Source organism: Echeneis naucrates, chromosome 9, assembly GCF_900963305.1.
Source record: "Echeneis naucrates chromosome 9, fEcheNa1.1, whole genome shotgun sequence".
Classification (NCBI taxonomy): domain Eukaryota; kingdom Metazoa; phylum Chordata; class Actinopteri; order Carangiformes; family Echeneidae; genus Echeneis; species Echeneis naucrates.
The window spans coordinates 18,283,164-18,300,937 of NC_042519.1; the positions used below are offsets into that span (position 1 = coordinate 18,283,164).

Below are 17,774 nucleotides of genomic sequence, written 5' to 3' on the forward strand. Positions count from 1 at the left end.
ATAACCCACTTCCAAGGAGAGAGATTTAAAACACAAGCAGAAACACAGCATTTGCTCCTCATTATTGATCTATTCTTACCATCTCATTGTGGCAACAAAGCATTTTGTAGGTCATGAAGTGTATCTTAATACAAGCACAGGGCATCGGCTATAAAGCAGTAAAAATAGGCCCACAGCAGTTGGCGGATATGAGTAATGGCAGCATGCTCGTGCATGCACCAAACCTCTCATTATGTCAAAGGCTCTCCATTCACAGTTAGCCACTGGCAATAAGTGCATTTTCAGTTCAACCAGCACATATAAAAATGCTGGAAGACGATAATTTGACTTGCCATATGTAAAAAAAAAAAAAAAAAAAAAAAGTTACATGAAGGTATTTATGAGGATCAGAGAGCAAACAAACCAGAGCTAAAGTTTAGTTTTAATAAAAAGTAACGTCACTGTATTATCTTTGTCAAACAGCTGGGAGTTTTATGGACGGATACTGAGTGATTTAAAAGGGAAATACATACACTCACACACCCAAACATAATAAAAAAACAATTTTTGTGTTCAAATCTAAACATCACCAAAAACCTAAATTTCTTTACAAAACATCTCATAGCACACATGTTCATACCCTGACAGAATATCCAAAAAGTCTAGCATCGCATTTATAAATTAGATACACTGAGTAGTTAATTAAATTACGCATCAATATTATATATGTAAGACTGTTTAACCACAGCGGGTGGAGGGGGGGCTCAAAGTGGGAAAACATATAGTTTCAGAGGGAGAAAAAACCCTCTGAAAAAACACAACCCTCCAAGGCAGACGAACTATACAAAGCACCAAACTTAAGATAAATGTACAGCCAGAGTTGCCACTAACACATGATATCCACTGTGTCTGAAGGTGTCACTGTCGTTCAGGGGAGAAGCAGCAGGTGGCGTCGGAGACATCACTGCTCTTTGTCGTGCATCTGCTGCTGCATCTTATTCAGCATCTCCTGCATCCTTTTCAGCTGCAGAAGAAGAGACACTTTAGGAGACTTCAACATTTTCAACATGAAGCCCAAAAACAAAGCATTCAGACTTTACAAAAGTGGACTAAGTTCTTTTCATGGACATGAGCACCGCGCTCTCAAAAAACAAACAAAACCCAACGAAAAACTCCCCCCGTCATTTGCTACGCGCTTGTTTGTTACATCACACAACCATGTGGCTCAAGTGTGAAACAGAGTATGGAGGTGATCGAAGAGAACGTATTCTTAAAGGCTTTTGCTCAATATGAGTAATTTTGTGAGTCTGGAAATGGTGAGCCTTGGCACGGGAAAAGGTTTGAGGGGAGACTGATGATTAATCCATCCACACAGGTCACTAACCACACAGATACGGTTAGCGAGCACAGGTTTGTAGCAGCTTCAAAGGTCTGAAAAATCTCTGTGTTCCCCTCAGAAAACCACAAATCACCGTTTTCGTAGATAACATGTTAGTTGGTGAAGTTTAAAGGTGGCAGTGGGCAGATTCAGACAGAGCCAGACTTGCTGATTCCTTCTCAATCCAGCTAAGTGAAACTAAACAGATCCAATATTTACACACAGAGACGTCAGAGTTCAACCTACATTAATAATTTTTTGTGTGGTGAATGAACATCCAATCATCCCTCTGACATTAGCAACCCACTGTGCACGTAGTGAGATGGGAAAAACCACCTCTGAGGCTTAAGAAGGACTTTTTCTCCAAGTAATGGATCCTCTTGCAAAAAAAAAAACATGCAGAGGCCAAAATTGTATGTACCATTTGGATTACAGTCTTAAACCTATTCTCTTCTGAGGCATCACCATCCTGAATTTCTGTGGAAAACATTTAGACCCAAGTCTAATCCTTCTCAGTGACTTGACCTCTGAAGTGATTTACATTGCAAACCTTTCAAACAAGGTCAATATCTGAAGCTAATGTGAGGACTGATGCAGACGGTGCCTCGTACCTCCTCATCTTTCATTTTGATAAGTTTCTCAGTGTCCACATCTGGAGTGGACAGCGGCAGGATGGGGATGGGACTTTCCATACGGTTGTCCTGAGCCAGTTTACTGAGAGAAGAAGAAGAAGAGGATGGGAACAGACAAATCTACACTGAAATCTGTGCACATCAGCAGTTGTCTAAAATGTTTACAAAACTTTCCATGCCTGATGCTTTTGCTCACACATACCTGGTCATTTCCTGTATGCATTGTGCTCTGTAGTTTTCATAGTGGACGTCGCAAGTTACGTCTTTCAGGTCGTGCATGTGTGACCGAATCAGCATGTTCCGCAGTTTCACAAAGTCACAGTGCGACTGATTCTCCACTGAACAGAGAAATTTGTTTCTGAGTGTTGACATTCAAACTGGGCCTGATTTGGATAGAGACTGATGAGATGATGATACGTGAACTTACCCTCAACGATCCCCCAGGGGTAAAGCCTCCCCCTCACTCTCTGCCCTCGAGCCTCCACCACCGTGTTACTGCCAATCACAGCAAATGGGGTGCACTCCTGCACACAGAGACACGGAGATGGGACTTTATCGACACTTATCTAAAGCTGACTGAGCGTGCTGAGCGCTGATACAGAAGGAAAATGAGCAGTCCAATATAAAGGTGACAAGAAATGCTGAGACATGTAAAACACTCCTCGTTGTTTATTTTCCTTCACAGATTTTCCCAGCTGATGTGTGGATTCACGTCACAGACCCGCATCACTTAGTGCCTGTGAGCTTCTGCAAGAGCTCACGTGTGTTAAAGGCTCACACACGCACACAAAAAATTCTCCATTATACTATCACGGTATTTAGCCATGTAGGTGAATCTAATTTCATTAAGATCTCTGAGATAATTAATCAACCTCTGTACACTTAAATCTAATATCATCTTAACTGTTATGTGGTGCCCCAGTTAGTCTTTTCAGTGAGCTACAAAAACAATATGAGTGTGTTGGTCGAAATGTCTGTCATGTTGACTTTCAGCTGATACTCCAGGTTGTGTGGACACTTTTTCTTTTTTCAAAATTGATTTTCCAAAAATCCTTCCCACTTCTCAGACGGAACTGTGGAAAGTCCTAACCTCCACTTCAACGTCACGTTCTATGTTGACAAAAGAACCCTTTGTTACACTTTGTTTCACTTTTCTGCTTGTTTTCACAACAATAACAATCACAGAAAAACAGAAAGACTGGAGCAGACTGCTGTCCTGTGAGGTCCTTCAGCGCACATTCAAACACCAGGGAGGTCGGACAGAGGTGATGTGACACACATTGAAGTCTTTATTCTTGAAAATCAACAGGCCCCGCTGCTTTCACAACTGCTTTCTACCAGATGTTAAAATCCTGTAAAAGTGGCTCACAGTGAAGCCTGGGGATTATCCTGAGTTATTGGGACATTGTTTCAGCAAAAACATGTTTCTATTCTAAGCATGTGAGGGGTACCCAAACAAAAATAAGGTACAGGAAAGGTACTACGACATGGTATCAAAATGAAAATAAAATGACAAAATAAAGAGATTAAATTCATTCCAGTAATGTTTGTCAAAACTCACCTTCAGCTCTTTGTCAAGTTGTTTAAACTCTTCATCCTCGTCAGAGTCACATTCAGGGAACTGATAAACTTTGATCCCAAACTTGTCTATTTCCTCTCGTATCTGAACGTTGAAGTTCACACACACACACACACACACACAAAGACAAACCAGGGTTACAGGGATCAGGCTTGACACAGGAAACATACAGAGCTCCAGGACTTGGACTCACTCGGTCTTTGAGCTTCTTTATCTCGTTGGGTGTGAGACAGTCAGCTTTTGCAATAAGTGGAATTATGTTCACTTTTTCGTGCAGAGCCTTCATGAACTCGACATCAACCGGACGTAGCCTGTGGAGGAAAGGCCACAGGAGACATCAGTCCTCCTAATCAAAGCAGTTTTAAATGACACCTCCACTTTCACCTATTGCACAACAATGTGCCGTCACAGTCTGTGTTCATGTGTGTGTTATTACCCATGTCCGAATGGAGGAATGAAGTAGAGGCAGCAGTGGACTCTGTTGTCCTGGATGTTCTTTCTATTCAGGCCGCTCTCATCCCTGAAGTATTGCTCAAACTGCTGATCTATGTAGTCTGTAATGGGCTTCCAGCTAAGAAACACACACACAGGCTACATTAGCAGCTCCTCTGGACTCTGTGAATACAAGTGAGCAGGCCGGACCAGGCACAGCCGCCCAGACCAGCAGGACCAGCTCACCACTCGTTGTTGTTGACAGCATCTCCAAACCCTGGAGTGTCCACGATGGTCAGTTTGAGCTTCACTCCTTTCTCCTCGATGTCTACAGTGTGTTTGATGATCTCCACTGTCTGGTTGATTCGCTCTGAAGAGCATTGGCACACCGAAGGAGTAGGAAAGTTAGTGGCAGGCAGAAATGAGGTGAAGCTGCTGGAACAGCAGGCCAATGAGAGTGTCCAATAATAGCTGCAAAATGATCCCTGAATGAGTGCTTCAGGACTTAAGATCATCATCTACCTGAAAAATATGAAGCTCTTTACATTTGATATTTTTTATTACTATAAACAAGAAATGTTCTAAGTTCGTTAAAGCTTTAAACCCCTGCACTCTGCAGCACTGAGCCTCTTACTGAAGGTACAACAGGTCATGACAAGACTACAAATAACAGGTCATGAATATATAATTTAATGTAAAAAAGATCTAAAACAGCTGGGTGCTGCAGATTTTGCAGCAAAATGACTTCAACAGAAACCGTTTTCAGTAATGAATGAATACAAATTTAGTGTTCATGAGTTCAAGTTTTACTTTGTTATAGTACATACATTCAAAAAAATACAAATGATTGCCACACAAACAAGTTACTTAGAGATTTATTGTTATTTGATATTTACACCCAGTAGGTGCAGAGTTGATGCTGCCTCATCAAACTGGACCAACTGTTCAAAACTCTGATTTGTTTATAGGGGCAAGCTAATATCACATTGAAGACAAGAACTGTGTGGCTTAATAACTGATAATTGTAAAAGCAGATATTTTCCTCTCGTTCTAAACTGCATGAAAATGAACAATTAAATAATCTGAAATTAACCTGGCCTGTGTTAAATGACTGACAAACAGAGATGTTAAGAGCAGGAAGACTCACCCTCAGCGTTCAGTAACTTCCTGTCTTTGTAGAGGTCTGTGAGGAACAGGCTGTTGACCAGGGTGGATTTACCCATACCAGACTCTCCTGCCACACAGGTCGGACCAAAAGTTATCGTGTGCATGTATCTAACAACCTAAACAACATCCACATAAACAGCTGCCCGTGCGTTTTGTATCAAAAGTTAAAACTTTTCATCCCTCAGTTTGAGTTGAAACGGTTTCATACAGATGTTGATTTAATTTTAAACCTAACCCCTTAAAACTTCCAGGTTTCTCATATTTTGTCATCAGCATTTGTATCAATAAATCTCAGCAACACCCTTCAGAAGTACCACAACGTTAAATCAATAAAAGCTTTCTGTTCTGGTTGCACATTCAGGCCCAAACTGACCTGCCACCATCAGCGTGAAGTCGAAGCCTTTCTTCACAGACTTCCTGTGGACCTGGTTGGGCAGAGTCGCAAAACCCACATATTGTTTCTCCTGAGATGGAAAAAAAGACACAAAGAAGAACATGGATGTTGATTAATGCATTAATGCATCTTGAAATAAAGATTCATCGTGTCTTTAGTATTCAAGTAAGTAAGTATTCAACTTGATGGAAGGAGAAATATTTTGATTCAAACTTTTTAAGCAAACAAATTAAACATTTTCAATTTGGACTTTTACATTTGTGAATATTTTTTTACTTTTTTTTTTTTTAGTACTGCTTATACTGTTTATAGTTTTGCACATTTGCTTCAGTCAGTTTCTGAATGCCCTGCAGGATTGCATTGTCCAGACATAAGGAACAGGTAGCCTGGTACAGACTCCAGCAACAACCACATCTTCACATCAGCTTCTGTTCAGTGAAAATTTCTACTGCCCACAGTTAAAAATGATGCAATCTACTGATGCAGTACTACTTATAACTGAGTATTTCTCCAATGTGATATTGCCACTTCTTTAAGTAAAGAGTATTTCTTTCAACACTGTGTGGCACATACTCAACATGCTGGCTAATTCCACTTATTGGATTGTAGACTAATTGTTTAAGTTCTACTATAAAGCAAAAAATCCCAACAGCTTCAAAAATAGAAGCCAAATATTGAAATAACATTCGGAGGGCTCTCAGGACGACGTGGATCTGGTGGCGCCTGATGCTATAAAATTACCACAACAGACAGGCGGGGTGCATAATACAGAAAATCTACAACGGCATGGAAAAACACGTGCACGGCATTCCTCCCTGAGCAGCTGAGAATAACCAGTGTCTCAGATTTTCCAGTAAATCTTTCTGGGAAACACACAAAGAGAGCCATAGGACACCAGGCTCTCATTGTGTTGGACAGTAGCTCTCAGTCCAGTAAGTTTTCCCTTCTGCATCTGGCAGAACGTCATCTTTACCATACAGTGCTACATGCTGACATGTGTAGATATAAATACACACTGGAGGCCCACAGGGAGCGTTCACACACGGACAGAAGCTGCATTCAACAGACGCAAAAAGCTCTTTTCTAATTCTGCAAAGACACAAACCAAACACCCAGCCAGCATCCTCATACGCTGTCATAACTTGTCAAAGGCATTTCCGACAGCCCCCTTGGCTGAGAATTGTATTCATTAAAGCTTGCACACACATAGCAAAAAACCACAGGTGGTGCAATCACTGCATGCCAGACATATTAATGAGTAATCCCAGAAAAAGAATGAAGCCCAAACTACGCTCAGACACCACCACAGAATAACACCAACACCAGGCTGACAGCGGCTCTTACAGGTGAGATGGCCTCTTCTTCAAGTCTTTCTAAATGAAGTTTGAAATAAAAGCACAACTTTGCTCTTGTCTACATGTATTTCTTCCCACAAATCCAAGACTTTACCTTCTGCCTGGCCGTTCTCACTCGCGGGCACAGCAATCGTTCCACAAGTTTTTCTTGCAGCATGATGGCATCCATCCTAAACTGCTCAACACTGACAGACCAAAATAGCCAAAGGTCTCACAAACTTAAAAAGGGAAAAACATCAACGGAACAAAGAAAAAAGAAAAGAAAACAAAAAACAGAAACCCCAACAACAGTTCAGTAAGGCACGGGGTACAGCACATTCAAACCTTGAGAACTTGATAAACTCGCCTTTCACTCTCTCTCTGCTCCAAAATAGTCTAAAACACACCTCTTTCCTGTTTGTGCTCTTTAAATATGTGCCTTTAGTTCCTCCTCCTTTCTTTCTGCTAATTCCCTTTTTCTTTTTCCCTGCCCCTCTCACTCTTTCTGTCTATTTGTTTCTTTGCGCTGCCCTACGGCGGTCTGACTCTCCCTGTTCAGACAGGTACGGAGGAATTCTCACTGAGTGGGAAGGAAAAGGAGAGAGGGAGGAAGAGAGAGGTAGCAATTTGAGGGAGGAAACAAGGCAGGGATGGAAGAAGTGAAAGTCTAAAAGAAACTCATTCATTCAGCCTGAATTCCCTCCCCCAACTCCAACAGCCGAAAAATAAAAGTCTGTACTGAGAGGAGGAGCGGACGTGTGCTTGTTGGATGCGATAATCAAATTAACAAACGAATGAATTGGGCAATCCAGATATTTGCCGAATGCTGTAATGTTTGTGTGAACTGAACTGTGTTGACTCAGCACTGTAACACACCTGAGGCTTGCAGTGAAAACCTGAAATATGAGCCAAAGGTATTATTAATTCAAGCTTGACCAGCATGAAATAAAACAAGGTGGCTATTAAGATGTGTTGAGCTCTTTAAATTGAGTAAAGTATCAAGGAAATTCTAAAGTTTCAGCGGCAGACAAATGTTTGGAAATCAAAATGACTCATGAGGAAAGCATCTCTGATATTACCGAATTAGTCTCAAGATAAATTTGAGGGTTACTGAGATAATAAGTGAAAGAGAAAAGAAGAAGCGTTTCAACATAAGCCCACCTCTGCTGAAGTATTGTATATAATCTGATTACTTCGTTTATTTCAGCTGAAACCATCTATATAGAGGGAAAATGTGTCTTTGGTGGAGCTGCCACAGACTCATAAATATTTGAGACGTGACAAAGGGCTCCATGTCAGCACTATCTCCAGTAAAGTACAAAAGTGAATTGCATCTCATGTTACATCTTCAGACGCATGAAAATGGAATAAACAAACACATATAAATCGGTTCACAGCAGCCAGAAAAAAAAAATTATTTTCATTTTTTTGTTGGCAATAGACATCTTCTCTACTGTAGTTCTTTAATTATCCTCCAATTTAGTCAAAAGTATCCAATCAATCAATGAATTGGTTTTGTTAAGACACTAAAACTGGTTCCAGATGTTAATGGGGGCATTTTTAACTAAAGCGGTATCTCGATTTGAAATAGTTCAGCAGTGATGTGAAGGAAACCAGCCTCCATGTCGTCTGCTCTGGTTACTCCAACAGTGTGTGTGTTTGTGTGTGGAGGTGAATGAGGTATATTTCATTGCAGAGGTTGTACTCAATTGCTTCCAGATGTGACAGCGGTGTGTGTGTGCGTGCGTGTATGTGCGTGTGTGTGTGGGTGTGTGTGTGTGTGTGTGTGTGTGGGTGTGTGTGTGTGTGTGTGTGTGTGTGTGGGTGTGTGTGTGTGGGTGGGTGTGCCTGTCTCACTCATAATGTGGGCAGCAGAGCTTAAATTCTCTTTGAAATAAAAGAAGCTGAAGATTTTTTTTTTCCTATTTTCTCTCCCAAAGTGGACACACCCCAGGGTGATGCCACGTACCGGATATGACAGTCCCATCCCCCACCACGGGAGGGAGACAGAGGGCTCAACTCAGATAAAAAAATGAATGGGTTAGGATTTTTTATAACGCCAGAAGAGATGGTTTTCTGAACCTCAGTGGTGCTGATGCTGAGTGAAGCGTTTGGGTGATTTTAAAGATGAAAGAGTGTGTAAGTGTTTGTGGGGGGGTGGGATGGCTCCTGCTGAATAGAAGAAAGGAACAGATGTCTTTAAATGGTATTACAATAGCCCCGGGCCAAACCCCCCCACCCTCAGCCTTTGTCAGTGGCCAGCTGTCTCTTTCACCCATATATATATATATATATATATACAAACAAACATACACACACACACTCATACAACCTCCTTATAACTTAATTACATTTTATTAGAAATTGTTGCTCCTCTTCTGAACACACATTTGGATTCAAACAGCACATCTGACTAAAGCTACGAACTTGCTGGAGATGGCCAGTTTACCAAGTTAGAGTGAAGATGATATGAAAGTCATAACAAGCTGCACAGACGTAATGTGATTCCTGTGACAGAGCTGCGGCTCAGCCTCACCTCTCCGTCTCTTTCCAGCTGGTCAAACACAAACAGAGAGAAGGAGGGTGGGACGTGGAGCGGCAGGTGCAGAGAAACTTTAAGGATGAAGGAATAAACATGACATGAGGGAAAGTTAAAAGGTATTTTCCCAGTCAACTCTTTTCTACAGCTTTAACGTGATTCTCTATCTTTGAAGTTGTTTTGTTTTCATGCATCAGCCGTCCTCTCTAAACTCTCTTCTTTTCTACCTCACTCATGATTATTGTCATGATGAATTTTTCTTCTGATTATTGTTTTGAAGTATTATTTAGGTTATAAATTGTCTTAAAACTGTGAAAAATTTGCTTTTAATTCTCAAAGGCTCAGAAGTCTTCCAAAGTGATTGGACTGTATTTTCCAGAGAGCATTATAACATTAGAATTCAACAAAGAATTCATGACGTTCTTTGCTGAACACGTTCAGCTTTCTTTAAATCAACTAAATTAATTGATTCAGCATTTTGTATAAATGTATAAATGAATAAGACTGTAGAACTAACACTCAGTGACTCGTCTCCAGTTGCTCACTGTCAACTGCATAACAAATTGTTGGAAAACGCACAGGATGCACAATTTGGCTGTTGACTTTGTGCCCCGAGTTACTCATAATGAGAAGAAGACACTTCCTCTAAAAAACAGAGGAAGTGTCTTCTGCTCTATCTGAATATTATTGGAAAAGCTGCCCAATGACTCTGTGTGTTTGTTTGTTTGTTTGTTTTTTTGTCAGTCAGTGTTTTGGACAGTGGTACAGAGGCACAGATCCAGGGATCAGCCACTCAATCAGCAGGCGTTACTCTGTTTCTTCCTCCCAATTTACACAAAGCTTTGGAAATTTATACAAAGGAGACAACTCTCAAAAAGCCACAGTAGTCTACCCAACTGCCAGGGTATACACACACACACACACACACGATCCGAAGGAGTCACACATCAGTCCCCCTTAGTCAGAGAGTTTTAAGGGAAAAGACAACCCAGCACAGACATGCAGCATGAACGAAGGACACTTCAAATCATGACTCTCCATCGTTCAAAGCAGAGCCTCACCACACACACGTCCACCAACAACATATACAGGACAAAGTACGCTGCGTTTTCATGGCAATGTGCCTTATTTTGTGCGGGTGAATTATCTTGCAACCTGAGAACGTCAGCTCTAAAAACAAGCGTCAGCGTAATAAAACCACAACAATAGAAGACATTGAAATGTGAGTTACACAATAAGATACTGCTGACATTACGCAACATGATTATCCAAGCCGGTGCACAAACAATATCAGGTCAGGTGGGTGGAACAAAATCCCCCAAAGTATCAAATTAAGGGAGTTTCAAAAGTTACGATCATGCAGTAAAGCCGGTCATTCTTGGATTCCTAACAGAAGTAGGATGCTCCAAATGTTGTCCTCTGACAGATCGAATAACATGTTTTGACTCTGTGGGGATGTGGACCTGATCTTGAAGATCAGCTATCAAGTGGTTAAATCATGGTGACAACTGCTCCTAAAATCATGTGGAGTGTCATCAGCTTGAAGCTGCCAGATGACCTGCGATGTGGCAGTGAAGAGCGCTGACCTTCAAGTTAACTTCTCTGCATCTCACGGCCGCCCAGCTGGCACTTTAACACCATTAACCCTCAATGCTTCTACTAACTTGCCTGTTAGCCTGTTACTAACCTGCTGACTAGCAAGCGAGGTACGGGAGGATACAAGGGGTGAGAGGGTGGTGGCGAGTGGGGCAGAAGGAGGGGGGCCGTAAACACAATATGAATGGATCCTGAGCCCCTTCGCTTTCCACTCCATTTGTGTTTTTCCTTCTTAGACATGCGAACTCCTGCAGAGCACTTGGCTCTTCAACATGCTAATCTGACAGCATGTAACTGCTCAGGCAACAATAAAATAGCTTCATTGAACCCCACTTGGATCTCAGAGGACAGCTGAAGCATCCACTTATTCAGTGACAATGGGCACTTGTGAGAGCATGGCTATAATCTTGATTTGCATCAATGAACAATTAGCAAATGGATACAAAAAGTACAGACGAACGGAGCAGAAAAATGGACATTAAGGAAAAGTCTGGTGATATTCTACATTTGTCTTCCTGCCAAAAAACAAAACTAATCTTACACATATCTTAGGCATCTGTGCCTTCTGTACAACTGTCCATCCATCCATACAACTATTTTGCAGCACCATTTTTTATTTTAGTTTCCAAAGAACTGTCCTGCTGCTGTAATTGTCACAAAGCAGCCAAATGTGTATAAATCCTCAGCTAAAAATAGAGGGTAGTAAAAACCCTATTTCATCCAGTTTGACTATTAGTCACTAAGAACTTGCTGTTTAAGGGAATTATTCCACTCGAGTGGAAACCATATATTTATGGGCTGTTTAGAAAGGTTAATGACTGAATGGGTGTCAAGCTGAGTTCCTGTCAGAGGGTACTGGGAGTTAAACCTCCTCGCTGTTGGTTTAACCTTTTCCAGGGACAATCAAGTCCGATGTACTTTTTTGTGTTGGTAAACTGATTGACTGCAGAAACAGTTCTCTGGTGTGTTAATGCTGCTACTGGTGGCATGTTCTGAGATTCAATTACGTTTCTAATCTAATCCAAATCTGATTTTTTCTTGCTTGCTCTGGACATTTTGATTATAACACACAGTCCTTACCAGCTAATTGAACTTGTCCACGCTTGAGACATTTCACTCTCGACTAGAAACACTTGACAAAACTGTCACAACTCAACAAGTCCACTTGCTTTTTTGTCAAGCCATATTTCTAAGATCAAAAGTGAACTTGCCAGACAAAATCTTAACTCAGCATGAATGAAATGAAGCCACAAAGAGGCCCAAACTCATGTGACAATTAAGAAACAACAGTCAACATAAAAAACGAGCAAAACTCAATCTGCAGAAGACCATGTGATGTGCTCAAAAGCCTCAGGGCAAGTGTGCAAATGGACCCTGAATTATTTTATTTTGGCAACAATACAGAATAGCACCAGCCTCCAAGTGTAACAATTTAAAAATAATTAGATGCAACCTTTCAGAGATTTCTGGTAAAATATAAATGTTGTAATGTATGTGATTAATAAAGGTGCCATTCAGATTGTTTTGGACTTTACTGGGCTAAAAAAACAAACACTGAAATAATTTTAATCTCTCTTCATAATGCTCAAATTCCAGAGTGCAGTTTCAAGGAAATCATAATCCTAAACAAATCAAGGTTAGCCAAATACTTCACAGAAATCACAGTATCTGGGTCAGCCTGCAGCCACCTCACAACAGTTTTTAGAAACATACATCCTGACAGGACCAGCCCTGCATGTCCGAGGCCCAGAATAATACGAGAGAGGTGATGGGAGCTGGTTTCAGGTAGAAAAACAACTACACACACACACTTTCTCTGGATCATTTACATTTCAAACATGTTTGCAGCATGACGAAATGACGGAATGTGCATGTGAATAGACAGCAGGAAAGAAAGTCTGAACAAAAAAAAAAAAAAAAAAAAAAAAAAAAGACGCCAAAGAAAACTTGCAGTGGCAGAAACACACACACACACAAATATGGCAGGTGGTCTTGTCCTGTATGTTTTAAGAGTTCACTGCGTTTAAGATGGATTACTGTGTCATGTTACGTTGACAGATGGATGGATTACACAGAGGTCCACTATAAGGATGTATGTTTTGGAATCTTTTACGACACCTCAATTGTGCAGTTGTGCTGTCGAAAGTTTTGCTGGTCTATTTGTGCCTTCCTTTTCCTATCCATTTATTTAACTTGGCTGTGTTAGATCTTTTCCTCCTTTTTCCACATTTACATCATACTCTAATCTAGATAATCCTGAGGTAAATCCTGCGATGATCCCAGGTGGCCAAATAAAGTTAAAGTTTCAATCATTTTTATTTTGTGTATTTATGTATTTGACTTTTTTATTGGCCTATAACTTTGATGTATTTTATGACGTTGAAGACACATTCATTACAAATGAAGGACCTGGTAGTTGTTGTCATTAATCCAAAGAGACTTTACATCCTACTCAGTTAATGGTGTGAGGTAGAAAATGTCTAGAATATAAAGATTTTAACGAGATAACACAACTGCGATAGTGTCTGAAGATGTGGAATAACATCATTAGAAAAACATAAAAAGAAATATTCTTCAAGGTTTGCTGGACTTCAGCTCCACCCTTAAACTAACCTTACACCATAATGACAGCAAGTTTTTCTCAAAATGTCTTTGAACGTTTCTCTTAGGGGCCGACACTGTTAGAAAGTGAAATAGTGATTGAAGAAGATTAAGACTTCTTGGATCAGCACCTGTATCCTTCTTTTCTTACAGCTTTACTTTTCTTCTCAGCAGCAGGAGCCACAGGGGTCCAAATCCACAGTTTTAATACCCCCCAGACAGCCCCCCTGAGACGCCTGTTCCTGCTCTACAGCTGGTCTTCACTGAGAGCCCATGAAGGTCCCATCTGTGGCAGCGAGAGTAGGGGAGGATATTAAGTTTGAAGTGAAGGGACAAATGTACCAAAACACATCTGACTCAACATATGTTCTTTACTGCAGGGGGGAAAAAAGTGTGTAATGTGTCGGTGAACTGCTACGTCTTGACCTTGTGGCATCTCAGACAGAGATAACATAAAGGTGTGATGTAATTAAGTAAAATGATGTGTTACCTTTAAATTAGTACCACTTTGTATAAATGCATAATGTATATCATATCGTTTATAGATGTAGAGTCAGCAAAGGTCACAGGTTTCTCACGCTAAGGGAAGGTCTCCCAAAACAGAAAAAAATTATTATTCATCTATAACTATGAATATTAGTCATTTTAAAATTATGATTTAAATAGACTTAAATTGTATTTTTTTGGAATTGCTATTCTCATGTTTCCTATTAAATATGGAGCATTAATAAAGTATGAACTATTATAGCTATAATTTGTAACTCATTAAATTTGCCTCATCAGAAAGTGATAGCTCTAAATCCTGTTTAACAAGCAACTTTTCATTTGCAGCAGAAATACAGGATTTAATTTATAGGTAAAATCTGTAAATATTAGTCAATACCAGAGATTTTTACAAAACATGACACTCATTTTCTCAGACACTGGATACAGATTAGGAAAACGCCCAAAAAGGAGAGAAATCAGGAGGAATAACAGATGATGGATGCCTGTTAACATTCTTTCTTTTACAAACAAAAAGTTCAATTCATAAACTATAAAACTCTTTCTCAAATTATCAAACGCAGGTGTTATTTTGTCTTGGTTGATGGAGGCTCCCTGACACACATGCTACTATTAAACTATAAAAACATACCATTAGACTGTAACTGGCACTTGTGGCTACAGTGAATGATATTTACCAAAGGTTACACTGATTCAGTGAAAGTACATAAATATATAATACTAAACATGTAATATTAAGTAAATGCTAATGTATTTGTGACTGTATCAAATTCTGATTTGCTGAGGTTCCAGTTTAGAAAGCCATATTTGTAACTCTTCTTCTGCCTGCCTTCAAACTAAATCTGAGGTTGATAAGCTATCAAAGGACCCTGTGAGGAAATTTTACAGGAATCTGAGAGAAAGAATTACAAGAAGCCAGTGTTGATGAGCTAGCTAAGAAAATTTTAATCTAATGTGATTCAATCAAAAGCTTCAAACCAGTTACTGACTGACTTTATGGTCAGGGTGGTTTTCTGACCAGATGTTTTCACAATGCTGACTCCATCACTTGAGAGATACACCCTTCATCTGGACCCTCTGTGCAGCCAAATGTTGCTCAAGTGTGATTTTCTCTTTCAGTGTCTGATTAGTGATTGAAAATGCTCAGTGAGTATCTGCCCATACACAGAATAATCACACAGCACCCAACTGTGGGTAGGTCAGATGGTGCGGCCCTGACATTCGTATCAGTAAATTCATGAAATTGGATAGAAAAAAAAAAAAAGATAGTTGCCTGGCAACATGATATCACAGCAAAAGAAGTGACAGGAGCATTCAAGGTAATGAGGAAGAGGTGTGGAAAAAGAGGAGAGAGGAGAATTCTGTGAAAATATTGATTTAGGGTTGATTATCAGTTAAAACTCTCTCAGTTATGATTTTATCATGAAATCAGACCCACCAGGCATTATTACTGTATTTTCTTTCTCCCTCTCTCCTCCTCCGCAGCATGGATGGTCCAGAATAGATATTTTCCTCAGTGTCCAACAGGGTCACATGCAGTAGAGTATGTGGGAGTGAAGAACTGATGGCAGCCAACAACAAATCTCCCTAGGTGTAAAAGCTGTATAGTAATCTGAGTGAACCACCATCCATTACTACAAGTATCAGTACAAACGCAAGACTTTTACTTATGATGAGATCACTTCAAGACCTACAACTAAACGTAACCTTTTCTACATATTTCAGTGTTATTTAAGTTTTTTTTTTCTGGTTTATTCTGATCCAGAAATGCTGCTGGTGTAGGGCTGAAAATGTGAAAATATGGATATACTCATTTTTGGGGACCTAATTCTAATGTGATCTAATACAGTTTTATCTTGAGTAGTTCTGCTGGTATTATTAATTTTACTTTACACCTGTGAAGTCCTCCAGGCTGTGTATGAATGTGTGACATATGTTGATACATTTCTGCTGTTAGTTTGACTGAAGAGTTTTCTTCTTGCACTGAAAATATTCTCCTCTTTTTAATGTTTGTTCAGGCTTATTCGGACTCACATGTTGGTCGATGGACACATTATGAACTCTTATGACTCAATCTTTCAATCAGCAGCACATGTAAGTCCTCTTCTCTGTCATCTGAATCTGACACTATCATCCTCCAGGAGGAGGAGGACTAAGGCCCAGGCCGGGGTCATCAGAGACACGACCTCCCCTGCGGCCTCATGTGGCAGCTGTGAGTCCCTGTTGAACGATCAGGGAGGGAGATCTGCTGATGAGGTCCGCCCATCGGTCCACTCAGCCGGCGATAGCCGCTGCTATCTCTCCTGAGTCAGGGAGTGAGAGGGAGGATGGGAGGAAGGATGCTGTCTGCTAGGTACCATGTTGGCCGCTCGCCTCTGGTGACGCCGGCCTGCTCCACATATGAATCTAAAAATGAACCCCCCCCCCCCCCCCCCCCCTCCTCCTCCCCGATCAGCCTGTGATGGCACGGCTGCGCTCTGAGCATCAAGCCTTCATTTAAATGACTGCAAACGCGCACGTCGACAGAATAAACGCAGACGTCGGAGCAACGAAGCGTAAACACGGCCGATGCTGCCGATAACACCTCATAATAACACATGCATTTTCATTTGCTCTTCAAAAGATGAGGCAAGGGCAGAAAACGCCATCTCCTACCTCTGTGCTGTCCTCTATTGGCCATGACAGGATGGATGAGGAGGCGCAGGTGCAGGATGCAGAGCGACGCCCAGAGAGACACAAACATGAGCCAGTTACTTCCATAATATTCATACACACAACCCACCGCAGACCCAGAGCCCGGGCTCACCTGTTTTAACCGGGATCCGGCTCTTGTATCTGATGTTGCTCGTCATGTCTCCTCTCTGGGTTTTCTCGTAAGCGACAGCTCACAGAAAGCGGCCCCTCCGCTCGCCTCCCAGCCCGGACAGAGAGCGGCAGGGCGGGGCCGAGCCGACGGATCGGCGCTCCTCCTCCGCACACTCAGCCAGTCACACTGCGCTGTCCTGCCAGCCGGGGGGGTCCACAGAGATGCTCAGCAGATATTTAAGTCTTCGCTAACATACATTCACCGTCAAACTAGTGATGGGAAGTTACCGACTCAGGTCTTTTCGACTCGTTCAGCAAAACGAACAGATCTTTTTTTTAATCGGTTCATCTCGTTCGTTGGAACCAGTGTGGCTCTGTAGCTGTCATTTGAGTGACGACAGAAAAAACACTGAAGAGCAACATGGTTTGGCATAAAACACACAAGTTTGCTTTTGGTAAACTATTGAGCACCCTTTTGGGCCAAAGCCTACTGAAGCTGCCGGTAGGAGAGGTCCCTGTCTATCATTAAAAAGCTCTCCTTCTGTGATGGCTGTTCACTTCAGCCTACCTGGTCGCTGAGTGTATGAAAGCCAAATTAAACGTCCATCCCATAGCTGCACAGCTAACGTTAACTTTCATGCTAACTTCAGATAGCTGCGACGTGACAGCTTCGGCCATGTTACCACGGTAACCACGTGACTAATGAACGAAAGACCCGAAGGCCCGTATCAGTCGCGCCGACAGTGAGCCTGCGCAAAAGTCACGTGACAAGTGAACGAGAAACTCAGACCCAAAGACCCTATTTTATGAGTCGTGAACGAATCAGCCATTCCT

At 41.3% G+C, this 17,774-nt stretch overlaps 1 protein-coding gene across 1 annotated transcript; it reads right to left on the bottom strand.

Annotated features, from left to right (window-relative positions):
- Positions 1-403: 403 nt before the first annotated feature.
- Positions 404-7,393, bottom strand: septin5a (septin 5a). The gene is made up of 11 exons (XM_029509708.1): positions 7,011-7,393; positions 5,541-5,631; positions 5,148-5,234; positions 4,247-4,370; positions 4,005-4,139; positions 3,762-3,879; positions 3,551-3,652; positions 2,417-2,513; positions 2,192-2,327; positions 1,969-2,071; positions 404-1,003 (listed from the first exon to the last, which is right to left on the bottom strand). Exons 1-11 carry the CDS (start codon positions 7,083-7,085, stop codon positions 941-943), a joined length of 1,131 nt encoding a protein of 376 aa, XP_029365568.1. The 5' UTR covers positions 7,086-7,393; the 3' UTR covers positions 404-940.
- Positions 7,394-17,774: the final 10,381 nt, after the last annotated feature.